General features: G+C 70.4%; 1 protein-coding gene across 7 annotated transcripts in view; it reads left to right on the top strand.

Annotated features, from left to right (window-relative positions):
* The first annotated feature begins 4,438 nt into the window (after nt 1-4,438).
* BAIAP2 (BAR/IMD domain containing adaptor protein 2) overlaps nt 4,439-26,158 on the top strand; it is a 66,350-nt gene continuing 44,630 nt past the window's right edge. For all 7 annotated transcript variants that reach the window (XR_011383319.1, XM_070060180.1, XM_070060182.1 and 4 more), the window contains exons 1-3: nt 4,439-4,621; nt 14,944-15,019; nt 17,042-17,128. Coding sequence is in view for 6 of the 7 variants with exons in the window: in XM_070060180.1 (XP_069916281.1) it covers nt 4,568-4,621; nt 14,944-15,019; nt 17,042-17,128 (217 nt within the window). In the remaining variant the exon portion in view is untranslated. The remainder of the gene's footprint in view (nt 4,622-14,943; nt 15,020-17,041; nt 17,129-26,158) is intronic.

Genomic DNA, 26,158 nt, shown 5'->3' with positions numbered 1-26,158 from the left:
GCCCGCACGTGGACGGGCAGCGCGGGGCTCACCTCCCTGGCCGCGCGTGGACGACGGGCAGTCCAGGGGCGCAGGCCCAGCGCCCATCCAGAGGCTGCCCAGGGCCGTCAGGGGGCCTCAGCCGAGCACGCACTGCCTGAGCGCGAGTGAGAGCCGTCCCCGCCCGGGAGCCGCAGCACCCCAGGGCCACCAGGCGCAGGTGCACGCAGCCTGCCCACCCCACCCCCAGCAGCAGCTCCGGGGTCCTCGCCCCGACGGGGCACCTGTGCAAGCCTGCCCACCCCACCCCAGCCTCCCAGTGGGCAGTTTCGGCCCACGCCCCCACCCCAAGCTCAGCCTCGGGCCCTACACGCGGGCCGCACACCTCACACCGGGGGTGCTGGCAGGAAGGGGTTCCCCGCGGCATGTCACCTGCCGCAGGTATTTCAGTCTGCAGCGGCGGCGAGCACGTGGGTGACCGAGCCGGCAGCCGCAGGGTGACGCCGGCTCCACACTCACACGGGGGAGAAACAGCCGAGTAAGACGCTCGCCCCGCGTGCCTCCCACGGGCGCCTGCGTTACATAAGGGGCTGGTTGCCGGGGAACGTCTCCTCACCCACCCCAGCGGCAGGGCAGGCTGGGGGAGGCCGCCTCCCCGACCGCTCACCAGGGCGCTCGGGGCGCTGCGGCCACCAACAGGGTGAACGCTGTGGCCACAAAGAAGCCAGGCCCTGAGCCCTGTCAGCCCACAGGAGACAAGGAGGGACGTGAGGGTCCCCACCCGGCAGCAGGAGGCAGAGCCACAGGGCCGCGGCCGGGACTCTGCTGGGGGTGCTGGAGTGGGGCTGCAGGCTGGGCCACGTGGCCGGTGCCCGCCGCAGGGTGCTCCCTGCCCTACAGCGCCGGGCCGCAGGGCCAGCTGCTCATCCACTGACCCCACAGTGGACAGAGGGTTCCACGGCGGGGGCCACAAGGCCTGGGATCCTGCAGGCTGCGCTGGGGGCTTGTGCCAGGCGCCACCCCACCCCAGACCCTCCCCCAGACCTCCCCCCACCCCGTCTTGCTGTCGGCTGCGCCACTGGTGGCGACTAACGAGCCAACCCCGACGAGGCCCGGGCATTGCTCAGAGCTCTTCGGTCCCCGGACGCCCCTTCTGCCCAGGACCCTGCAGGACAGCCAGGGCCCCTCCGGGCTGCCACGGTGTCTCACGCCGTCCTTGTTTTGGGTGACCCTGGCAGGCGCGAGCGGTGCTGGGCCGGGGTCTGGACGGTTCCTCCACTGAGGTCTGATGCTTTTCTCGAGGCGACACGGGGGTAATGGGGCCGGTGAAGCCGCCACCTGGGACGCCGACATCCCGTGTGGGCACCTGTTGGAGTCCCGGCTGCTCCACTTCCAGCTCCTTGCTAATGCCCTGGGAGGCAGCGGAAGATGGCCCAAGTGCTTGGGCCCCGGCACCCAGTGGGAGACCCGGAAGCTCCTGGCTTCGGCCTGGCCCAGCCCTGGCCGTTGTGGCCATCTGGGGAGTGAACCAGCAGATGGAAGCGCTCTTTCAAATAAAGAAATCTTAAAAAAGGAAGAAAAGGAAAGATGGCGGTCACGTTGGGGCAGGAGCAGCGCGCCCTCCCCGACAGGCACAGCCACGCGGGCGTCTCCCTGGCGATGCCGCAGCCGCTGGCTGAGGCCAGCTTGCACAGCTTCCCCCTCCTGAGGGCCCCGAGCCCAGCAGGAAGTCACCCCCACCCTTCCCCCAGCCGCAGGCCCCCACGTCCACGTCTGGAGCCCGTCCAGGGCCGGGGCGCAGCGGGTGGACCTGAGCCTCCCTCCCGGCTCTGCCCGCAGGCCCCGCAGCCCTGCGGCTCTGAGCTTCCCGGTTGCTTTAATCCAGGGGCAGGACAGGGAAGAGGGGTTCTGATTGGGCGGAAGAGAAGCCGCAGGGGAGGCACAAATGCCCCCCCCCCCGTCCCAGCGCCCCCCACTCACACCAAACGCGGCTCGAGGTGGCGGAGGCCGGCCACGGGGCTGGCGGTGAGGCGCCTTCTGGCAGCACGGGCTCGCCGCCCCGCGCCGCCTCGCCAGCAGAGCGGCTTGCCTGGGAAGCGAAGGCTGCCATCCTGTAATTAAGTCTGAGACCCCCCTGCCGACGTGACGTGGAGCTGAAGCCACTTACATAACACAACTAAAAATAAGCCACTTCAAGACACGCACGTCGGCGCGCCCGCACCAGCCCCTCTCCCCGCTGCTCGCCCCAGCGCGGGGGGCTCTGTGGGGTCGTCTGGCCTCGGCCCCCGCCGCCAGGCCGGCTGCAGGCACGTGGGGCGGTGCCGCTTCGCGGGGATGCCCGCGTCTCCATGGCTACGTCTCCCGGCCACGCGCTCTGCCCACAAGGACTGACGGCCGCGAGGAGCGGGAAAGCCGGAGGGTGTGGACTCCCGCCTGCTCCCCTCCGCACTCCGAGACGGACAAGCCACGGGGGCTGCACCGGTCTGGGGTGAGGGCAGTGGGAGTGGGGAGCCGCCATCCTGCCCTGGCCGGGGACAGCAAGGGTCGAGCGTGGCCGCCGCACGGTGGCTGCCTTTTGCTGGCCCTGGAGCAGGGTGGATGGGGTTAACGGCCAGGCCCTGCCTTCCCAGCCATGCTGATGCTGACGTCAGGGGGGCCCCACAGCCATCCTGACTCCCCCAGCTGTGCCGTCCACCCTCGGGCCGGGTTCCTGCCGTGACCCCAGACACCTGCCACCGAGGTCTGGCCGGGGACAAGACCTCCAGGAGCCGAAGCAACAGGCGCGTCCCGGCACAGACCTCCCGGCGCTGCAGATTTCCTGGCCCCCTCGCCAAGACCCGCCTGGGGTCCCCGCCGCCCACAGGGGTTTCTCTGCGCCGGGTGGCCCCCTTTGCATGGCGGCTTCTGCTCCAGCTGCAGCTAGGGGGGAGCAGGTCGGGGGACACAGATGCTGGCCACTCAAAGTGAGTGTGCCCCTTGGCTACGGAGAGGGGCGGGGGCTCAGGCGAGACCCCTGGGAGCCTCCGGAAGACACAGCAGGGCCGGACCGTGGGAGTTTCCTAGAGGGGCGCCCAGCCCCCTCCCCATTTCGGAGCTGGAAGTCCAGAATTTCTCCCCAAGTCAACTCCTCTTCCCGAGGCCCATCAGCCTCCACCTCCCCTGGTCTCAGACTCTCAGCTCTCCTGGCTGCCTCCCCCTCCACCCAGCGAGCCCCAAGTTGGCCCCTGGCCCAGGTCAGTCTGGGACTGGAAGACGCTGCTGTCCCCCAGCCAACGGGCGCCCCGTTTACCGGGGCCAGCTCGTGCTGGGTTTCCACCACTTGCAACTGAAGATTCCATTACAGAAATGCACAGGGTCCACTCTACACAGGGATGACCAGAGGCCGAGGACTGGAGCCCCGCCCGCCAGCCGCAGAGGGGAGTGGGGCACTGACGCCTGGGGGCGTGTCTCCCCGACCTGCGTGAGCCAGTGTCAGGACCCAGAGGCTGGGCCAGGGCGACACTCAGCCCGGGTTTCCCGAGTCCGGCTAACTTCGGCGACTCTCTCCAGGGCAGTTGTGCCGGGAGCCCTGGGCGCCAGCTCAGCCAGTTCCCTGCCAGGACCCCTAAAAGGCAGGGCTCTGCCCCCTCCCTCCCATCCAACCGACTCCCCTCCCCAGGCCCCTTCTGACCACCCTCCTGCCACCCAACCCTCGACCCCGGCCACCGGGCTCCTCTCCCTTCCCTGGGCCCCGTGGTCCTCCAGGCAGGATCCGCTCCTCCCCACCGACCCTCCCGCCCTGATCCTCCCCCCCCGGGGGTCTCCCTCCTCCAGGGTCCCAGCGGCCCTGCGCCTACCCCTTCCCCGACCCCAGGGTGCCCCTTCGCCCAAGGGTCTCAGGGCCTCCCCTCCCCTAGAGCCCTCCCTCCTCCAGGGCCTCCCGCTCCTCCCCCAGTCGCTCCCCCTCCCCACCTGACGGACTCACCGGCCGCCGCCACACCAGCCGCGCGGTCCGGCGGCCGACCGACTCCCGGCGCCCGAAGCCCGCCGCTCCACGCGCCACCGCGCTGAGCCGCCTCCACGCGCTCTCTCCCCCCTCCTTCTGCTCCTCTTCCTGCGCCGCCCCGCCCCCGCCCCCGCCCCCAGCCCGGCTGTCACACGGGCCCCTCCGGCGGCTCCCAGGGCCCCGGCCCGCGCCGCGCCTCCGCCTCCTCCCCCGGGAGCGACACGGCCGCCGGCCAATCGTTGCCGGGACTCAGCCCCAAGTCTCCGCCTCTCATCCCGCCCCCCTCCTCCATCTCCGGAACCCGCCAATGGGAAGGGCGGCGCTGGAGCGGGGCCTGGTGGTTGCCTAGCAGCGGCGGGGCTGGGCGGGGGCGGGCGGCCGGGGGCGGTGATCCGGGCGCAGCGGGGGCGGGGCCCGGGGGCGGGACCTGTGGCGGAGGGCGGGGCATGAGGAGCTATAAAAGCGGCCGCCGCCGGGCGCCGCGCTCCGTGGTCCGGGTCTGCGCGCTCCCCCGTCCCGCTGCCGCCGTTGCTGCCGCCGCCGCCGCCGCCGCCGCCGCCCGCGCCCCCGCTCCGGTCTGTGGTGCAGCGGGGACCCAGCACCATGTCGCTGTCGCGCTCGGAGGAGATGCACCGGCTGACGGAAAATGTGTACAAGGTGAGCCCCCGAGCCGGCTGCGGAGCCCCCGGCCAGATCCTGGGCGCCCCGGGGTCTTCCCGGCGCGGCCGCTGGAGCCGCAGGGCGGCGGGCGCGGCGAGCCGGCGCGGGCGGTCACAGGTAGTCGCGCTGCCCGGAGCCCCTCGGCCGCCGCGGCGCGCGCCGCCCGAGTTCCGGCCCGGGCGGGCGTCCCCGACGGCGCCGCCCGAGTGCCCGGGAGCCCGGAGCCGAGCTGGGATCACGGCCACGCGCGCCCCGGGGCACTTTCTCCCGCCGGGCGGCCGTGGACGGCGCCGGCGTCTTATGTAAGCGCGGGGGAGCGCACCTGTGTGGGAGGCCGGCGCCTGCCTGCGCCGCCCGCCCCCGGGCGCGGGGCCTCCCCGTCCGGAGCTCGGGCTGCGCCGCGGTGCGGGGGCCCGGCGGGGGCGGCCGCGTCGCCCGCTCCAGCCCGCGGAGCAACAGTGCGCGCTGGCGCCGCGCGCGGCGGCGGGCCTGCGGGCCGTGGCCTGCGCCTCCCCTGGGGCGGGTCCAGGCCGGGGCGGGCTGGGGGCGGGGGGCAGCCGCGCTCCCTCCCGAAGCCATGTTGGAGCCGCGGAAGGGGAGCAGCCCTCGGGGCTGGCGCTCGCGTCACGCAGCCGCCGTGGCACGCGTTGCCGTGTGCGGGCGAGCGCTGTCGAGGGAGGGCGGGTTCCGAGCCGCTAGTCGTGAGCGCCGCGGCGGCCGGGGGCCGGAGAGGGTGCGCGGCAAGGCTCTCCCGTGGCTCCTGGCTCAGCTCTGCCGCGAACTTCCGCGGGCAGGGCCGAGGGGAGCGTGCGTGGCTGTGCTGCGGGGACTCCCACGGGCGCGCTCAGGAAAGCTGCGGTCCTGCTGGGAGGAGCCGCCGAGTGCGCGGGGTCTCCCTGGGGTCCCAGCCCGCACGCAGGCTCCGGTCAGCTTCTTGGAGCAGCGGGTCAGTCGCGGGTCACCTGTCATGTGGACGGGTGGCCCCGAGGAGATCCGGTTTTGCAGGGCGGACACAGGCGGCCCTGGTGTGTGTGGCGGCCGCTGGACGGGGCTGGTCCTGCCAGTGGGTGGCTCTTCCTGCGGCTCCGGGGACGTGCTGCCTTCAGGGGCCGTGTGGGCCGCCTCTTGGCGTCTTGTCACCGGGGCGCTCGCCGGGCCGCGGCAGTGCCGGTACCGGTCGGGCGGCTTCGGCTCGTGGACCAGGCAGACGTCCAGCGCGAGAGGAGGTGCAGTCAGGAGACCGGCGAAACCTCCCGGTGCCGCCCGGGCGGCCCAGCCAGTCCTGCGTGCCGTGCACTGCAGGGTCGCCGCGGCTCGGGGCCCTCGCGGGGGCTGCTGCCCGCCCGGGGGTCTCCGGAGGGGCTGGGATGTGGCCTGCTCAGCCCGGCTGCCGGCTCTGGCTGCGGCGCCTGGACTGCGGCTCCGGGTGGTGTTTGCCTTGGCAGAGGCGCCTGTCCTTGGCCTGCTGATTAAAAATGCGAGAATGAAATGTGCGGCTCAGAATTCCTCCCTGGAGGGAGCCGGAGCGCAGACTTTGACCCCGTTCCTGGCGGCTCAGCTCCCTCGGGAGCCGAGCCCTCGGGGAATTTCGCGGGCGGTGAAGGGGAGCAGAGCGGCGCGGCTCCCAGCGTGCCCTGAGCGCGGCGGCGCGCAGAGGCTGGGGGAGACGGGGAGGAGGGGATGGCCCCTCCCTTGGTGCCGGGGCAGGGCCGGGCACTCCTGGGAGGCACCCCTGGGCGGTGGAGGTCGGGCCCTAGCCTAGGCCCCCCAGAACCGCCGCCCCCCGTGTCTGCAGTCCACAGCCGGCCCTTGCTCCTGGAGGTGCCTGCAGACACGGTCGGGGGGCATCTCCGGTCTTGCCCTTCAGGCGAAGCCCTGGCTCCCATGGGACATGGTGACCCTCGAGCCTGTGTCCAGGGCCCCAACTCTGTCACCAGCATGCGGGAGCTGGGGGGCCGGAGCCCGTGGTGCACACAGCCGGCCGTCACCGGAGCCCGTGCGCACACCCCTCCCCGTGCTGGTGCCACAGGGATCTTGGGGCTGGGCTCTGGTGAGACCGCAGGCCCTGGGTGCCAGGGAGCCGGCTGCCGGGCCCCGCCCTCCTGCTGCCGCTCCCTCACAGGGGCGTTTTGGGGAGCTCTCCGCTGACCTGGGACGAGACAGAGGTCGCGGGGGCGCCCCAGCTTCCTCCTGCAGCAGCTCAGGCCCCATCTGGGGGCGAAGGGGGGTCCCTGGCACCAACCTGGAGTGGTTGTGGAGCAGCCGCAGCCCTGTGCCTGGTTGTGTGTGTGTGTGTGCACGTGTGTGTGCTCACATGCGCCGCACTGCGTGTGCGTGGATGGTTGGGGGGGGCATCCTGTGGAGCCGGGGCAGCTGTCACCGGCCCAGCGGCCTGCACTGCCCCCCGTCCTGGGTGTTGTGCCCGCCCTGCCCCAGGGCCGCGAGGGCAGCTCTTAGTCGTGGTGACCCTGAGCTGAATCGGCTGAGGCCGTGTGCGGTGGATCCGGGCACGGCTTTGCGAGCTTGCGTGCGGGCAGCGTCTGCGGGCGGCGGTGACCGGCAGTCCCGGAGGCACCCACAAAGCAGGCGTGGCCGTCTGGGGAGTTCCCGGCTGCGCTGTGCCCTGTCCCGTCCCGGTGGGTCTTGTGTTGAGCGTGTGTCCTTGGGTGCAGGGCTCAGCTCGGCTCACGGGGCTGTACTGAGGCCGGGGGGGGGGGGGGGCTGGGCAGATGCCCTGGGAGCCGAGTTCTCACCTGTCCCAGCCCAAGGTGTTGGAAAGTCCGGGGCCCACTCGCCCCAGCAGCACTGGCCGGGCGGTAGGGAGGGCTGGCGTGCGGCCTGGCGGTGGTGGGGGTGGGGACAGCTCCTCCCGATGAGGCCGGCTAGGGAAGCTGAGGCACAGCCCACGCTTCTCCCCAGGCCGTGAGCTGTGGGCGATGGGTGGTGCTAGCCGTCACCTCTCGTCCCCGCTCCGTCGTCTGCCTGCTGGCTGATCTGGACTGGCACCGCCTGTGGCTGCCATCCCTGGGTGGGGACACCCCGGCAGGGCGCAGTGTGGGGGCGCCTGGGCTGGGCTGGCTCCTGCCCTCTTTCTTTGGCCTGCGGGTGCACCGGGCCAGGGCTCGGCCCCGCACCGCGTGGAGCCTGCGCTCAGGCTGCTGGGCTGTCAGCCTCCCGCACCGCCCGCCCCGGGCTCCGCTGGCAGCTACAGCAGGCGAGGCCTGAGCCGGCACCCTCCTCCGCCGCTCTCCCACCTCCCCCGATTCACGCCATGTGTGCCGCTGGGAGGTGACCGCAGTGGCATGGCTGTCTGCACTGTGCCCGCAGGGCCCCAGGGAGGCCGAGCCGGGTGACCGGGCTTCTCCTCGCCACACGTGTCCCCGAGACCCGGGTTTGCTAATTGCAGCCCTGTGTGCCGGTGCCGCAGGCATCGCCCGTGCCACGAGCTGCACAGGCGCGCTGGCCTGTTCCTGGGTTCCAGAGCCCTCGGGCTGGGACGGCCTCCCTGCCCTGGCCAACCCGTTCTGCCGGCCTCCCTGGGTGCCCCCGTGAGCCCCCAGTCCCCAGCCGGCAGCCGCGCTGCGTGCTGCGCTCCGGGGGCTCCTGGCGGGGCCGTCACCGAGGGCACAGGAGCGGCTGCGGCTCGGAGTCCTGCCACCCAGGGGTCACCGTGGGCGCCAGAGCAGGACCAGGGGCTGTGGCTGTCGGAGCGTTTGTGCCTGACCCCCCCCACACACACACCTGGAGGTGACCCCGACTGCCTTGGCTCCTCCCCCAACTCACGCTGCGGGAGCCTCAGCTGCCTGCTCCAGTTTTGGTCACCAGCCACGCCTCGGAGAACCCTGTGTGGTCCGTGGGCTTCCTGCCAGCGCTGCCGGCTGAGTGGCCCGGCTGAGTCCTGCTCCTGGGGCCGTGGGCAGATGGCAGCGTGGCCCGAGGTCCCCGGGAGCTCTCCTCTGGCCCCGGCGCCTGGCCAGGGCTTGGTGCCGTCGGTTCCGACGTCTGCAGCTGTGAGCCCGGGACCCCGAGGACCCCGGCCTGCCCCACACCCGTGGGGTCCTGGGTGAGGGGACGACCCTGAGGCACCCTCGGTGCAGGCGGCCACAGCGTGGGCCTTGGAGGAGAAAAGCCGCCAGCCCGGACGAAGTGTTGCTTCTTGCTTAAATTCTTGTTTTCTGTTTGCTGAAATAGGTGTTTTTGCTGAAATAGGTGTTTTTGGCTCTGAAAGTGGAGCGTTAGACACACACGCGGTGACCGCTGGCACTTCCCTGAGCCGTCAGCGCACCTGGAAGCCGAGCTGCAGCCGAGGGCGGGGGCGCCCGCACCTCTGGGGCCGTGGTGGTGGGACGGTGCCCCGTGCCTGGCCAGGGCGTCCTTCCAGGCCGCGGCCACACTGGGTGCCGGCCCCGTGTTGATCAGACTACGGGCCGCCCGTTCCCACTCAGATGGCCCTTACGGGGTCTCCAGCCCGAACGTCCAGACTCGCCCTGGCTGGTTGTGCCCGTGCTGGGCGACAAGTCCACCCTCGCTGCATCGAGACGCAGGTGTCTGCCGCGAGGCGTGGGAGGGTGTCGTGGGCAGAACAGCTTCGCTGCCCCACGTGGGGTGGGCAGGCAGGGCTGCCACCTGGGTGACAGGGACCAGGGGCTCCGCCGGGAGCCACCTCCGGCCGGGACAGCCGTCTCTGGCAGAGGAGCCCTGGTGTCCCCTGCCACGGAGGGCGCCACCCCCGCCCCGTGCAGTCACCGTGCGCAGTGGTGGGTGGAGCTTGGGTGCTGCCCCTCCTGCCCTTGGGACGGCAGCCCCATGCCAGCAGCGGTCAGGCAGGTGGCCGGGAAGCCTGGTACCTGAGCCGGGACGCAGTCACCGGCCTCACCCTGGCTCCGGAGCGTCGGCCGCAGGAGCCGCAGGCTGCACCCTCACCCCTGCAGGCGTCGGTCCCTGTGTGGCCCAGCAGGGATCCCACCGGCCGGTGTGCAGTGCCTGTCCTGCGGTTCGGGAGTCTGAGGTTTTCAGTTCCGGGCCACCGTCTTCTCATTAGCGAGACAGTGGAACGCGTCCCGGCACGGAGCCGCACTGACCAGCGGCGGCCTGAGGGTGGGCGTCCTCGGGAGGGCAGGGGCCGGCGCTGGCCCCGGCCGTGCGTCCCGCCTGCCTGAGGCGGGGCGGGGCCGCCTCCCTGCCTGCTGCTCCCACTTCCTCTTCCTGCAGCAGAGCTGGGGGGTCAGCAGTGGAGCTGGCCCCTGGGCCGGCGGTCAGCAGACCCTGCCTCCCCGGCCAGTGCTGTCAGAGCGGGCGAGCCAGCCTCTCCACGCCGGAAGTGGGGGTGCCCCGGGGTGCCCCCACTCAGGCAGCCGTCAGTGCCACAGCCTGGCAGCTGCGGAGCTGGAGCCCAGTTCGGTGCCAGCGGCCCGGCTCCCCCAACCCCGCCCCCAGGCTCCCTCTGTGGCCCCGGGGCCTCTTCACCCCCTCCACCTCGGCCACCTCTGGAGACCCTGTCTGCAGACACGGCCGCACCCTGAGGGGCCGGGGGCTCCCGTGCTTGGGGGGGGGGGGCGGTTCAGCCGGGGGCAGCAGGACCCACGTGCGGCAGAGGCGCCGCCCTGGTTACTGAGGTCCGACCTCAGAGTAGCGACCCGTTTCCCGGCCCCTGACCTCATCGGGTCCCTGCCCTGGTGTCCTCGCAGGAGCGGCGGCAGATGCAGGCCTCAGCTCCGTGCTGACCACACATGGCCCAGTTGCCCCAGAAGGCCGAGTGGCAGCGAGAAGCCCTGTGGCCCAGGCCGGCGTTGTGGTGCGTGGCCTGTGGGGGGCGGGCAGGACGAGCCTCTGGAGGTGGCCAGGCCTCGGCCCCGCGTGCGGCCCCGGAGAGAGCTCTCCGTGGACGGACAGCGCAGGCCTGGCTTCCAGCGCCTGCCTGCGGTCCTGGGCCACCCTTGGACTCAGCCTTACCCAGCTGCTGCCGCGCAAGGCCCCAGGCGTGACGGTGGCCCTCGGACCTCATTGCAGAGGGGTCGCCTCGGCCAGAGAGCGCGGCCTCCCGGAGAAGCGTGAGGGGCGGGCGCAGAGGGGAGGGGCCCTGCCAGCCAGGTCTGCGCACAGTGCTGCCGCGCCGCCCCTGCTGCAGGGTGAGCAGGCTGAGCGCGGGTGTGGCGAGAACGGGGGCTTTCCTCGCGGCCACTTACGTGTTGAAGATTTATTTATTTATTTGAAAGGCGGAGAATCACAGAGGGAGGCGGAGGCAGGACCGCCAGGTCACTCCCCAGACGGCCACAGCGGCTGGGCTGAGCCGATCCGAAGCCAGGAGCCGGGAAGTGTCTCGGGGCCTCCCACGCAGGTGCAGGGGCCCGAGGACTTGGGCCATCTTCTGCTCTCCCAGGCCACAGCAGAGAGCAGAGCAGAGTGGGGCAGCCGGCACTCACACCGGCGCCCGCGTGGGGCCGGCACTGCAGGCCGCAGCTTTACCTGCTGGGCACAGCGCCGGCCCCTTTCAGCTACGCTGTGGCCTCGGGGTCCCCTGGCTGGGGGCAGGGCGGGCGGGGTGATGGAAGGAACCCCAGTCACGCTGCCCCCATTGCTCCTGACCACACACCTGGGTACTGTGCCGAACGCGGCACGTTGGGGCTTCCCCAGGGCGGCCACAGGAGCCACAAGCCAGAGCCACTGCCACAGGGCGGCTGCTCCTCGGCCTCTCACAGCTGCCCCGGCCAGCTCTAGACCCACCACGAGCCCCCAGGAGGGCTGGGCTGTGCCCTCTGCCCCACCCACCCCACACGCCCTGCTCGGGGTGGGCCCGCACCCTCCCTGAGGCAGGTGCCCTGTGTCCTGACGCCCAGCTCAGCCCCTGTTTGTGACCGGCTGCTGCTGGACTGGGGGCTAGCACCCACGGGGTCCCGTGGCCCGTGGGGCCCGTGGCAGGCAACCTGGCCCTGCACACAGTGACTCAGCCACAGCTTCCTTCCCTGGGCTGCTGGGGACTTTGGCCGTGGTTCCCCCGGCAGGCGGAGGGGCAGGGGCGGTGCCGAGCTCTGCTTGGTCTGTCCTGGCCCCCCCGCCCCCCCCGGCCTTTTTCTCCCTGAAGCTTCTGCTGTGTCCACGCATTTGCCGTTAGCGTGTGGGGAGTCTCACCTCCCTCCTGCTGTGACCAAGTAGGATGCAGCATGGGGCCGCCTCCTCCAGGCAGCCCCTGGGCACTCACTGCACTTGTGGGCTTGGTTCTCTTCGCTCGAGAAGGGTCCCCGGGACGGACGTCCCAGTTTTCGGAGGGGTGAGAACCGTTCCCCTCGCCGCCCTACTCCACAGCCCGGGAGCAGGCTGCTGGTGCGGGAGGCCAGCTGCCCTCCTGCAAGCCCCCTCCTCGCCGCTCGGGGACAGGGCGTGTGGCCTCAGGACACTGCCCCCGCCCCTCCTGCGGCTCGGGCCTGCAGACCCATCCCACCTCCCGACCCTGGGAAGCCACACGTTCTGGACGGGGTCTGGCTGGGGGGCACAGACAAGAGCCATGGGGTCCGTGTCTGTGCGCGGCCCTTACGCCTGGGCTGTGGCCCTCGGGGGACTGCGGCTGCTCCAGAGCTGGCACGGGTTCCTGCCGCCGTCAGGACAGGTGGCGGGTGAGCGGGTGGCGCGCTGGCCTCTGGGGAGCTGGAGCGAGTGTTCTCTGGGGCATCCAGGGAGAGCGGCGAGGGGTCTCCCGTAGGTGGCAGGTTGCCCTGGGCTGGGCGTGCAGGGGGGGCAGGAGCGAGGTGCCAAGCTCACCCTCCTCCCTGCCGCTGCGGGAACGTGGCCTCCCGGGCGTCCCGGCGGGGAGTGGGCCAGTGTGGCTGTGTGGTCAGCCCGGGGCTGGGGCCAGGACTCTGAGCCCTGTCAGGCGTGGCCCCACTGACCCCCTGAGAGTCACTCAGTCTGGAAAACGGGACCGAGACCCCGGGGACAGGCTGTGAGGGTTCAGGGCGACATGGGGGTCCCCAGGGCCGCCCGGGCCGTGCTGGTGCCGCCGCGGCACCCGTGACAGCGCGTGGTGGCGTGCACTCACCGTGATCCGCCTGCCGCAGTCGTGTAGGACGGGCCGGAGTGGGCGGGCGCCCAGCCCCAGCCAGGGCTCCGTTCTGCAGGTATCGGCGGCTCTGCCATTGCTCCCCGAGCCGGGGGCGGGCAGTCGGGGCCTGGCCATGGACGTGCAGTTGCAGCCGACGCCGAATCAGTTTTGTCGAGGGCCGGCCTCTGCGTCTGTGCTTCTGTGCCCGCGCCCACCCACCCAAGAGCACCTGCCTGGGCGGGGCCTTGGGTGTCAGTGGCTCCTCCCAGCAGAGCCGGCTGTGGGGCTGATGGCGCTGCCGGAGGGGCCGGGACCAGGTGTGAAGCCCCCGGGGGAGGGTGGGCCTGGGGCGAGCTCGGCCATCGTGGGCTGAAGGTGGGGGCTCGCTGGCTGGTTTGGGCATCTTTGGTTTCCTTCTGGGCACGGCCTGGTCAGAAAGATGACTGTGGGAGGCCCGGGCCAGCAGGGCCCCGGGGCAGGGGTGACGTCGCGGGCGCCGAGCCAGGGCTCCACAGAGGCGGGTGCTGCCAGCCAGGGTGCTGGCCTGGGGAGGCGGAGCACACTGGCCGCTGTGTGTCCTGGCTGGCACCCAGTGCCACGTGCACCTGCATTCCTGTGTGAACTCAGCGGTGTCACGTGGAGGGCGTGGCTCGCTGCCACCGGCTGCGGGGGAGGGGGGGCTCCTGTTCTGATCTCTCCTGCACCCGGGTGTCACTGGAGCTCAGGGCGCGGGTCCAGGTTCAGCCTCGTCTCCCGTCAGGGGCCTGTGGTGGGCACGGCCCCCCTGTGGGGAACACACACAAACGTCCACACAGGCCTGGCCGTGGGGACTCGCCTGCTCTGCTGTGGCGGGAGCTGTCCGGCCGCTGTGCACAGAGCTCGTGCGGCCAGCATCTGCCCCTCGGCCCCAGTCCCAGGTGCCCGTGGGGTTCCCTTGTCCAGAGGCCTGGCCTTGCTTCCCCCGTGCGTGTCCCCGTCACGTCCCAGCGCCTCTGTGCCGAGCACCAGGATCCTGGCCTGGCCGGGGCCTTTCCTTCCCAGGAGGGCCACACAGCCAGCTCGCGGGTTTCCCGGCGTCTGCCTGGCCCCTGGCCAAAATCCGGCCTCCTGGAGCAGCCAGAGGGGTCTGCGGAGGCGGCCACACTTGCGGCTCTGCCTTTTCCTCCCTGGCTCCCTGTGCTGCCGGCGTTGGGGGGCGGCTGCCCTGTGACCGCAGTTCTCAGCACGCCAGCCTGCCCCGGGCACACCTTGGCCTGCTCGGGGCCCCGCGGCCGGGGGGGGGGGGGGCCCGTGGCATCCTCGGTATTGGTGGCAGGGCCGGGCGGCGTCCGCCCCCTCCTCAGGAAGGATCGGGCTCCCGGCACAGAAGCAGCCGGAAGGCTTCGGCTGTGGCCGAGATGGGGCCCCTTTCCAAGCCGCCGGGGTCCCCGCGGGCTGGGGCGGCTGCTGACAGTGTGTGCTCTGCCCGTGGCTGTCTCGTCTGGCTGCTGCTTGTGTGCGCCTGTTCACGCCTTGTAATTAAAACGTTTATTTGGCCTTCACAGTGGAATCTAACGTTGAGTCTGAGGGCTGCTGATGCTGGCACGAGCCGGCTGGCCGTCGGGCAGACAGATGGGAGCCTGCGGGATTATTCATAGCACGGGCCGTGGGGCGCCCCAGCCGGAGCCCACGGCTGGTACTGGGTGATTGACGGGCTGCGGGAGAGTCTGTGTGTGGCCGGCGGGGCCCTAAGGGGCGGCCAGCCCCTCACCACCAGCTCCCCTGCGCCCTGGGCTTGGCTTACCCCCATAGCGCAGGCGTGAACACTGAGGCCCGGGACAGCATTTGATGGGCAGTCTGCCTGGGTCCTGGTCCCCCGAGAACCTGGACTTGCTGCCCCGTGTGGGGCCCCCAACAGCCCAGGGAGGCCTGTGCCCGTGACGCCTTTTTACGTGTATATTATAAACGTATACGTCACGTATTTAATTTCCTGAAAGAAAGGCAGAATCACAGAGCAGGGAGAGAGACAGAGAGATCCAACATCTGCTGATCGATTTACTCGTCAATGCCCGCTGCAGCTGGGGCCGGTTGCGGCTGCGGTCGCGGCTGAAGCCAGGGGCTGGGGCTCCATCCGGGTCTCCCTCGTGGGTGCATTGTCCGCTGCCTTCCCAGGCGCCTTAGCGGGGAGCCAGATGGGAAGTGGAGCAGCCGGGACTCCAGCCGGCCCTGCTGTGGGCAGTGGCTTGACCCGCTGTGCACGGCGCCGGCCCCCACAACGCCGTGTCTCTCTCCTCTCTTCCTCCAGACCATCATGGAGCAGTTCAACCCCAACCTCCGCAACTTCATCGCCATGGGCAAGAACTACGAGAAGGCGCTGGCAGGTACGGCGGCACCCGGGCCGAGCAGGGTCCCCGCCCACAGGTGGACGTGGTCTGGCCGGGTTCCAGCAGGAGGAGGCCTTTGGCTCCGGGAATAAGCCCCGACCTGGTGTGGGTGCCTGTGAGCCGTCACGGTGTTGGCATAGGCTGGTCCTATGAGCCACAGCGGTGAGGCCAGCGCTGGTGACAGCTGGGGCAGGGGTCTGGCCTCAGTGTCACCGCCGCCTGTGGGGTTGGTGCTTGCGGGAGGGCCCTGGGGCCGTAGCGGCCCTGAGTTGGTCTCTCAGAGGGCGCAGGCGGCTGCTGTGGCTGTGCCAGGCCCACCCCCGCTGGGTGCATCCGGCTCTCTCCCTCGCCACAGGACCAACTGGCTCCTGCCCGGCCGGGTCCTGCTGGGCCTGGCCCCTGCCCGCGTCCTGAGTGCGCACCACTCCCCGGCCGGCCCCGCCCCGGCCCCCGCCCTGGGCGGGCTTTGTCCCGAGCTTTCAGGGCCTGGCGGCGGGCAGGGCCAGGCGGCTCGGCTCCTGGGCACCCTCGGCCCCTTGGGGAGCTGGCAGACGGGCCTGGCCTGGGCGGGAGGGATTGTGCGGCCACTGCGGGTCTGCCCTGTCCAGCGGGGCCGAGTGTCTCCTGCTCATGCCTGCAGGCTCCCTGGGGCTGCCCACGGGCGGCTGGCCCTCAGAGTCGCAGCCCCGGGGCCCGGGGCACCTGGGACACAGAGGCTCGCTTGCCGTGGACACGGCTCTGTCCCCTCGGGGTCGTGCGGAGCAGCCCATCAGCCTGCGGGGTCTTCCTCCGGCCAGCGGCCCCTCAGGGCAGCACGCCCGCCGGGGCCTGGCCTCTTGGTGCCCTGTGCGTGTGTGAGGAGGCCTGATGAGGAGGGTCACCGCAGGAGGCGAGGCCTGGCCTGGCGGTGGGCAGGTGGGCGTGGAGGGCCCGAGCAGGCGGCCCCGGCCCTGGACGGTCAGCTCTCCCCAGGATAACTTGTGTCCACGCCCTTTGGAGGCAAGCAGCCGTCACGCTGCCCAGCTGGGCGCAGGTGGCATGGGCAGCCCCGAGGCCGGGATGGAAAGTCCCACAGAGGCTCCACCCACGGAGCCGGCGAGCTGGTGCCGACCGCGACGGCTCCTTTCCTGGAAGCCGCACCTGTGGGGTGCTGAGTGGCCTGAAGCCTGGGGCTTTTCTGACCCCTGGGACGGCTTCCTGCCCAGCGGCCCCGCAGCCGGGGGAGTGGACACGACGCTGCTTCCTGGGCCGTGGGCGCTGGGCCCACGTGGATTTGTGCTCTCGGCTCCCCCAGGAGCCCTGGCAAGGATGCTGGGCCTTCGCTGCCTCTCCCTGTTTCCCGGCTCGTCCCGCGGTTGGTGTCAGGAGCCCTGCAGGCGGCAGCGGCTACGCGTCAGGCCCCCAGGACCCGGCCCGTGCCGCAGAGCGAGTCTCGTGTGATCGGAACCATAGAATTAAAACATGCCGAAGCCCCCAGTGACGCCCCGGCGGGCCCTGCGGCGAGCAGGCGGGAGGTGTCCTCGCACACGGGCAGTGCCTGCCCTGTGGCCTGTGGGGGCCGGGGCTCCTTCCCGGGCAGGAGCCGAGAGGGCCACGGTGCACCCAGGGGAGGCAGCGGGGACCCCGAGTTCTTCCAGGGGTCCCGGCAGGCACTGGCTGCTCACCCCCACCCTGCTGTGGCCTCTGTCCCGCTGCCGTCGGCCCCCTCCAAGCCCCAGCGACCCCCTCTGAGGCCTGGAACCCTGAGAAGCGGCCCTCCCTTCAGGGTTGGCTGGGAGACCCCCGGGGGGCAGCTTCCCCCCGCCACCTGGGGGCGCTCCTGCCCACGGCCGCCCGTCTCCCGGGGGCGCTTACAGCCGTGCTCCCCCGCCCGCTGCTGCAGCCTGAGCACCTCTGGACCTGCCTGGGCCCGGGAGGACACAGGAGACCAGGTCCCTCGCTTCCGGCCGTCAAGGCTGGGACGGCTTCGAGGGTCTCGGCCCCTGTGACGGAAGTGACCGCCCCTTCTCTCCCTCACAGGGGTGACGTTTGCTGCCAAAGGCTACTTTGATGCCCTCGTGAAGATGGGTGAGCTGGCCAGCGAGAGCCAGGGCTCCAAGGAGCTCGGTAAGACCCGGGGTCCGGCACGGAGTGCGCCATCCCGGCAGCTGTCTGTTCCCTGTGTGGTCCTCTGGTGGGGGGGTAATGGTTGATTTAAATGACTGTAGCCATCTGTGGGTGCTCCCAACAGCCTGGGCTGCTGCTGGAGCTCGCGGGACCCCGCCCTGGTGCGCACACTAGGGCAGCGGGCAGAGCCCACAGGTGTCCAGGTATCCAGGGCAGGACGTGGGCAGCTGGCACCAGGACTCCTCTGCAGGCTCTGAATCTGGGGTGGTGTGGCGTGTGCGGGGTCGCTCCTGGTGAGACGCCGGGGTGGCGTGGGGTGGCTCCTGGTGAGACGCCGGGGTGGCGTGGGGTGGCTCCTGGTGAGATGCCGGGGTGGTGTGGGGTGGCTCCTGGTGAGACGCTGGGGTGGTGTGGGGTGTGCAGGGTCGCTCCTGGTGAGACGCTGGGGTGGCGTGGTGCACAGGGCTGCGCTCCGTCTGCCTAGGGCTCTGTGGCCGCGCAGGACAAGATTCCCGGTGCGGCCGGTGTTGCCAGGTGGGGGGCATGTGGCAGGCCCGGGGCGCCTGGTGGAGAAGGGGTGAGTCCACGCCCGCACCCCGCCTCTCCTGCTCTGGGTCTCCCCCGGGGCTGACACAGGCCCTTGTGCTGTCCGCTTGGGGCCACGAGCCTGAGCGCCGGCTCCCAGAAGCAGCCTCGGCGTCCCGCGTGTAACACGTGCTGGCTTGCAGTGGGAGAGGGCAGAGGTCAGGCCCGGTGGCTCTGGGGCTCTGTGGTCACCTCCGCCACTCCCTGTGAGGCCGCTGAGGGCCGTGGGCCGTGGAGTTAGGATTCCCGTGTGTCCGAGCAGCCAGGCCCCTGCCCAGGGAGGAGGGGAGGGGCCCTCTGTGTCGACGCCGTCGCTCACCAGCCCAGAATCGAGCTGCCGTAGGTGCAGAGCTCCGGGCCCCGCCCGCGGTCACCTTGGCTGGGCCGGACCTCCTGCGGCCCTGGGCTGCTGACTTCCTGGGTGTCTGGAAGGAGGCCCGTTCTTGGCAGCCCTGCTGCCTCCCGGGGGCCACCCCCTGCATTCGGCAAGCACTGAGCAGGAGCCCCGGGCAGCCCCTGAGAACAGAGCCCCCCGCTCAGCCTGGGTGGTGAGCGGGACGGACGTGGTGGGGGCTGAGCAGAGCCCCCCGCTCAGCCTGGGTGGCGAGCAGGACGGGATGTGGTGGACGGCGAAGGCTGTGACTGGTGACAGTGGCTGCGGTTGGCTCGGGGGCCCCACTGGGCCTCCCTGGGAGCTGCAGAGTTTGGAGAAGGGCCGGCTTCCCGACCCCATCCGCGGTGTCACTGGGTGCTCTGTGTGTGTGTGCGCGTGTGTGTGTGCGCGCGTGCATACGAGAGAGAGGGAAGGGACATTTTTTTAAAAGATTTATATTATTTTATTTATTTGAAAGACACACAGAAGTAGAGACAGGCAGAGAGGTCTTCCATCCGCTGGTTCACGCCCCAGATGGCCGCAACGGCCAGAGCTGCGCCGATCTGAAGCCAGGAGCCAGGAGCCTCTTCCGGGCCGTCTTCCACTGCTTTCCCAGGCCACAGCAGAGAGCTGGATTGGAAGAGGAGTAGCCGGGACTCGAACCGGTGCTCATATGGGATGGCGGCACTCAGGCCAGGGCTTTAACCCGCTGTGGCCCAGCGCCGGCCCCGAGGGGGCGTTTTCTTCCCTGAGGAGCCAGGAAATGCAGGCCTCGGGGGACCCGCAGTGCTGGGGGGAGTCCTGGGGGTGTGGGGGGGGGTGCCTGGGCTCCGACGTGGGTCGGGGAGTGGTCCCACAGAGGGCAGCCAGGTGCCGGTGGGGGGTGACTTGTGGTAGCGGGCCACACAGGTCACCCTGAGCGGGCATGGCGCCATGATTCCGCAGCCTTCACGGCGCGCACAGCCGTGAACCCTGCACCCACGCCGGCCCTGGCAGCCCGTGGATCCCACTGTGGCGGTGTGGCCTTCGGGAACGGCTGCTCTCGCCAGCGGCCGGGGTGCGTCCTGCCGTGGCACGTGTCGGGGCTCCACTCCCCTTGTGGCTGATGGGCACGTGCCATCGGGACCACGTTCAGCCCCGTCAGCTCACACGCGTGTACAAGCATGTTTGCATACGTGTTGAATACGTGTGTACTCCTAGGAGTGGACCGGCTGGGTGGAGAGGTCAGGTGAGTCTTTTTAATGTGTAGAATGTGTGTTGTTTGAGAGGCAGAGAAACCGAGGCAGGCGGAGCTGCCGCCTGCTGGTCCCCCACCCAGGCCTGCAAAGCTGGGGCTGGCCGGGGCCTGGCGCGGGACCCCGCGGCCCCCGGGGAGGGCATTGGCAGGAAGCTGGCGTTTGGAGTGGGTGACCCACGCGGCGCCGTCACCGCTGTGGCAGATGCCGGCGCCGCCCGTGCGTCTCGACAGGCAGCGCCCGCCGTTGCTGCCTCTGCTGAGGATTTCGGTTTGGATGCGTTCAGGATTTCGGTTTGGATGCGTTCTTCCCGGCGGAGGTCGCGGTTGAGCCTCGTACTTCCGTCTGCCGCGCCGGGCGTAACCATCCGCCCTGTGTTCGCTCCGCGGTCCTCGCGGCTGAGGCGCACGGTGGACGATGGTGGCTGACTTTGCAGCTCTGCTGGGGTAGGTTGGGGTGCAAGGGGAAGCCCCTGCCCCCAGCAGGGCCGCGAGCTTGTCCGTGCCCCCCAGGCCCCGGGCCCCCTCCCCGGCCCCAGGCAGCCCTGCCCGCACCGTCCAGGGTGTGCAGCCTGTGGCTTTGTATGAACAGGATCCTGCGGGGTAGCCGCCCTCTCCGCCTGCTGCCGTCGGTCCGTGTGATCGTCCACGTGGCCACGTGGGGCAGCAGCCCGGGGTCTCGGGGCGAGCGGCGTCCTCGGGGCGGGGGCGCCGGGTTGCTCTGGGGGCCTGTGGCAGAGCGTTCGGGTGGCTGGCGTCTGCCGTGCCCGTGCCGGCTGCCGGCCCCTGCTCGAGCCTGTGCCATCACCCCCTGCAAGCTGCAGGTGCGCGTCCTCGGCCAGTGTGCACCCCCAGGTTTCCCTCCTGCCTACGCGGCCTTCCGTGTTGTGTGTGTGTGTGTGTTTTTGTTTTTGTTTTTTTTTTGACAGGCAGAGTGGACAGTGAGAGAGAGAGACAGAGAGAAAGGTCTTCCTTTGCCGTTGGTTCACCCTCCAATGGCCAGCGCACCGTGCTGATCCGAAGGCAGGAGCCAGGTGCTTCTCCTGGTCTCCCATGGGGTGCAGGGCCCAAGGACCTGGGCCATCCTCCACTGCACTCCCGGGCCACAGCAGAGAGCTGGCCTGGAAGAGGGGCAACCGGGACAGAATCCGGCGCCCCGACCGGGACTAGAACCCGGTGTGCGGGCGCCGCAAGGCGGAGGATTAGCCTAGTGAGCCGCGGCGCCGGCCCGTGTTGTGTTTTTAGAACAAAAATGGTTGGTTTTTTGTTTGTTTCATTTCAAAGATGTATTTGAAAGGCAGAGCTACAGAGAGAGGGAGAGACAGATCTTCCATCTGCTGGTTCACTCCCCAGATGGCTGCTGTGGCCAAGGCTGGGCCAGACCGAAGCCAGGAGCCAGGAGCTCCTTCTGGGTCTCCCACGTGGGTGCAGGGGCCCGGGCACCTGGGCCGTCTTCCACCGTCTTCCCAGGGAGCTGGGTCGAAGTGGAGCAGCTGGGATTTGACCTGGCGCCCACACGGGATGCAGGCACCGCCGCGCCACCGCTCCAGGCCCAGACGTCTGATGTCGACCGAGTCCCGCCGACTGCCTGTTTCCCGTGCTGCTTCCTGGGACTCTGGGGCGAGGACCCAAGGGGGGTCTGGCGGCGGCTCTGTTCTCCGGGTCGGTGGCTGTGTCTGCTTTGAGCTCCGCGTCCTGCGCTGGCGCCGGCCTCTGCTGCCAGCTGGGTCTGTGTCTCTGTCCGTTTGTGTCTTCTCCCTCGGGCCCACTCAGAGCCCCGTCTCCCTGCGCGGCCCCAGCAGCCGGGCTGTGCTCCTGCGGCCTCCCCGTCTCTGAGTCTGCTCTCGCCGTCCTTCCTTTCCTGCCCCGGTCCCTGGGCTGAGCGCGTGGGCATCTGCAGGGCTGTCGCCCTCCGGCCCCGGGCCTGGCCCGTCTGCGTGTCCGGTGGGCAGGGCCTGGGTTCACGGTGCGGGGCTCCCGCCGCCTCCTGCGCCGTGCCCCACGCGAAGGCCTCCATCCGCGTGTTCCTCTTTCCCTCAGTGGAGGCTTCTCCAGGCTTCTGGGGGGGTGGCAGCTTCCAAGTGAGGCCGGGACCCCGCCTTCCCGGGGGAGGGGGAGGCTCAGCTCCCGGCGGCCTCCGGGCGACCCCAGCACGGGGTGTGCTGAGGCGTGAGGTGCGCAGAGCCGAACTTTCTCGCAGCCGTGTGGGAAATCCAGAGACTACGAGGGAGGCTGAGTGTCCAACAGCCAGGGCCTTGTCCGATTCTGGGCCCGGTGCCCCGCGTGCCGGACACGGGAGGATCTGTGCAGCCGTTTGCATTCTGGCTCAGGTCCGTTCCACAGACACGTGACAGACCCATGTCACAGACACGTGACAGATCCATGTGTGTCTGGTTCCACAGACACGTGACAGACCCGAGTATCTCTGATTCCACAGACACGTGATGGACACGTGTGTCTCATTCCACAGACACGTGACAGACCCGTGTGTCTCATTCCACAGACACGTGACAGATCCGTGTGTGTCTGGTTCCGCAGACACGTGACAGACCCGTGCGTCTCTGGTTCCAAAGACACGTGACAGACCCATATGAGTCGTTCCACAGACATGTGACGGACCCATGTGAGTCGTTCCACAGACACGTGACGGACCCGTGTGTCTCTGGTTCCACAGACACGTGAAGGACACGTGTTTCTCATTCCACAGACACGTGACAGACCCGAGTGTCTCATTCCACAGACACGTGACAGACCCGAGTATCTCTGATTCCACAGACACGTGATGGACACGTGTGTCTCATTCCACAGACACGTGACAGACCCGTGTGTCTCATTCCACAGACACGTGACAGACCCGAGTGTCTCATTCCACAGACACGTGACAGACCCATGTGAGTCGTTCCACAGACACGTGACAGACCCGTGCGTCTCTGGTTCCACAGACGCGTGACGACCCGTGCGTCTCTGGTTCTTTGATTGGCAGTCGAGTTTTCTGGTGGCTCTTGCTGTTCTGAGCGAGCGGCTCTTGGGGGGGGTTGAGGCTGAGCTCTCAGGGCTGAGTCCAAGCTCCTGGTCCCCCCCCCCAGCACGGCGGCCACAGCGGCCTCCCCCCCCAGCACGGCGGCCACAGCGGCCCCCCCAGCACAGCAGTCACAGCCCCCCCCAGCACAGCGGTCACAGCCCCCCCAGCACAGCAGGCACAGCCCCCCCAGCACAGCGGGCACAGCCCCCCCAGCACAGCAGTCACAGCCCCCCCCAGCACAGCGGTCACAGCCCCCCCCAGCACAGCAGGCACAGCCCCCCCAGCACAGCAGTCACAGCCCCCCAGCACAGCAGGCACAGCCCCCCCCAGCACAGCAGGCACAGCCCCCCCAGCACAGCAGTCACAGCCCCCCCAGCACAGCAGGCACAGCCCCCCAGCACAGCAGTCACAGCCCCCCCCAGCACAGCAGTCACAGCCCCCCCCAGCACAGCAGGCACAGCCCCCCCCAGCACAGCAGGCACAGCCCCCCCAGCACAGCAGGCACAGCCCCCCCCAGCACAGCAGTCACAGCCCCCCCCAGCACAGCAGTCACAGCCCCCCCCAGCACAGCAGGCACAGCCCCCAGCCCCCAGCACAGCAGTCCCACAGCCCCCCCCCAGCACAGCAGGGCACCAGCCCCCCCCAGCACAGCAGCACAGCCCCCCCCAGCACAGCATCACAGCCCCCCCAGCACAGCAGTCACAGCCCCCCCAGCACAGCCAGCACAGCCCCCCCAGCACAGCAGTCCACAGCCCCCCCAGCACAGCAGGCACAGCCCCCCCAGCACAGCAGGCACAGCCCCCACCCAGCACAGCATTCACAGCCCCCCCCAGCACAGCAGTCACAGCCCCCCCCAGCACAGCAGTCACAGCCCCCCCAGCACAGCAGGCACAGCCCCCCCCAGCACAGCAGCACAGCCCCCCCAGCACAGCAGTCACAGCCCCCCCAGCACAGCAGTCACAGCCCCCCAGCACAGCAGTCACAGCCCCCCCAGCACAGCAGGCACAGCCCCCCCCCAGCACAGCAGGCACAGCCCCCCAGCACAGCAGTCACAGCCCCCCCCAGCACAGCAGTCACAGCCCCCCCAGCACAGCAGTCACAGCCCCCCCAGCACAGCAGGCACAGCCCCCCCAGGCACAGCAGGCACAGCCCCCCCCAGCACAGCAGTCACAGCCCCCCCAGCACAGCAGTCACAGCCCCCCCAGCACAGCAGGCACAGCCCCCCCAGCACAGCAGTCACAGCCCCCCCAGCACAGCAGGCACAGCCCCCCAGCACAGCAGTCACAGCCCCCCAGCACAGCAGTCACAGCCCCCCCAGCACAGCAGTCACAGCCCCCCCAGCACAGCAGGCACAGCCCCCCCCAGCACAGCAGGCACAGCCCCCCAGCACAGCAGGCACAGCCCCCCCAGCACAGCAGTCACAGCCCCCCAGCACAGCAGGCACAGCCCCCCCAGCACAGCAGTCACAGCCCCCCCAGCACAGCAGTCACAGCCCCCCCAGCACAGCAGTCACAGCCCCCCCAGCACAGCAGGCACAGCCCCCCCCAGCACAGCAGTCACAGCCCCCCCAGCACAGCAGGCACAGCCCCCCCAGCACAGCAGTCACAGCCCCCCAGCACAGCAGGCACAGCCCCCCCAGCACAGCAGTCACAGCCCCCCCAGCACAGCAGTCACAGCCCCCCCAGCACAGCAGTCACAGCCCCCCCCAGCACAGCAGGCACAGCCCCCCCCAGCACAGCAGTCACAGCCCCCCCAGCACAGCAGTCACAGCCCCCCCAGCACAGCAGGCACAGCCCCCCCAGCACAGCAGTCACAGCCCCCCCAGCACAGCAGTCACAGCCCCCCCAGCACAGCAGTCACAGCCCCCCCCAGCACAGCAGGCACAGCCCCCCCAGCACAGCAGTCACAGCCCCCCCAGCACAGCAGTCACAGCCCCCCCAGCACAGCAGTCACAGCCCCCCCAGCACAGCAGTCACAGCCCCCCCAGCACAGCAGGCACAGCCCCCCCCAGCACAGCAGGCACAGCCCCCCCAGCACAGCAGTCACAGCCCCCCCCAGCACAGCAGTCACAGCCCCCCCAGCACAGCAGTCACAGCCCCCCCAGCACAGCAGGCACAGCCCCCCCAGCACAGCAGGCACAGCCCCCCCAGCACAGCAGTCACAGCCCCCCCCAGCACAGCAGGCACAGCCCCCCCCAGCACAGCAGTCACAGCCCCCCCCCAGCACAGCAGTCACAGCCCCCCCAGCACAGCAGTCACAGCCCCCCCCCCAGCACAGCAGGCACAGCCCCCCCAGCACAGCAGTCACAGCCCCCCCAGCACAGCAGGCACAGCCCCCCCCAGCACAGCAGTCACAGCCCCCCAGCACAGCAGGCACAGCTCCCCCAGCACAGCAGTCACAGCCCCCCCAGCACAGCAGTCACAGCCCCCCCCAGCACAGCAGTCACAGCCCCCCCAGCACAGCAGGCACAGCCCCCCCAGCACAGCAGGCACAGCCCCCCCAGCACAGCAGGCACAGCCCCCCAGCACAGCAGTCACAGCCCCCCCAGCACAGCAGGCACAGCCCCCCCCAGCACAGCAGTCACAGCCCCCCCAGCACAGCAGTCACAGCCCCCCCAGCACAGCAGTCACAGCCCCCCCCAGCACAGCAGGCACAGCCCCCCCCAGCACAGCAGTTCACAGCCCCCCAGCACAGCAGGCACAGCCCCCCAGCACAGCAGTCACAGCCCCCCCAGCACAGCAGTCACAGCCCCCCCCAGCACAGCAGTCACAGCCCCCCCCAGCACAGCAGTCACAGCCCCCCCAGCACAGCAGGCACAGCCCCCCCCAGCACAGCAGGCACAGCCCCCCCCAGCACAGCAGTCACAGCCCCCCCAGCACAGCAGTCACAGCCCCCCCAGCACAGCAGGCACAGCCCCCCCCAGCACAGCAGTCACAGCCCCCCAGCACAGCAGTCACAGCCCCCCCAGCACAGCAGTCACAGCCCCCCCAGCACAGCAGGCACAGCCCCCCCAGCACAGCAGTCACAGCCCCCCAGCACAGCAGTCACAGCCCCCCCAGCACAGCAGTCACAGCCCCCCCAGCACAGCAGTCACAGCCCCCCCCAGCACAGCAGTCACAGCCCCCCCAGCACAGCAGTCACAGCTCCCCCCAGCACAGCAGTCACAGCCCCCCCAGCACAGCAGTCACAGCTCCCCCAGCACAGTAGTCACAGCCCCCCCAGCACAGCAGGCACAGCCCCCCCCAGCACAGCAGGCACAGCCCCCCCAGCACAGCAGTCACAGCCCCCCCAGCACAGCAGGCACAGCCCCCCCCAGCACAGTAGTCACAGCCCCCCCAGCACAGCAGTCACAGCTCCCCCCCCAGCACAGCAGGCACAGCCCCCCCAGCACAGCAGTCACAGCTCCCCAGCACAGTAGTCACAGCCCCCCCAGCACAGCAGGCACAGCCCCCCCAGCACAGCAGTCACAGCCCCCCCAGCACAGCAGGCACAGCCCCCCCAGCACAGCAGTCACAGCCCCCCCCAGCACAGCAGGCACAGCCCCCCCCAGCACAGCAGGCACAGCCCCCCCCAGCACAGCAGTCACAGCCCCCCCCAGCACAGCAGGCACAGCCCCCCCAGCACAGCAGGCACAGCTCCCCCCCCAGCACAGCAGGCACAGCCCCCCCAGCACAGCAGTCACAGCCCCCCCAGCACAGCAGGCACAGCCCCCCCAGCACAGCAGTCACAGCCCCCCCAGCACAGCAGTCACAGCTCCCCCAGCACAGCAGTCACAGCCCCCCCCAGCACAGCAGTCACAGCCCCCCCAGCACAGCA

This window comes from Oryctolagus cuniculus, chromosome 17 (genome assembly GCF_964237555.1).
Source record: "Oryctolagus cuniculus chromosome 17, mOryCun1.1, whole genome shotgun sequence".
In the NCBI taxonomy this organism is placed as follows: domain Eukaryota; kingdom Metazoa; phylum Chordata; class Mammalia; order Lagomorpha; family Leporidae; genus Oryctolagus; species Oryctolagus cuniculus.
The sequence above is the reverse complement of the archived record's forward strand: the minus strand, read 5'-3'. Positions and strand labels throughout refer to the sequence as shown.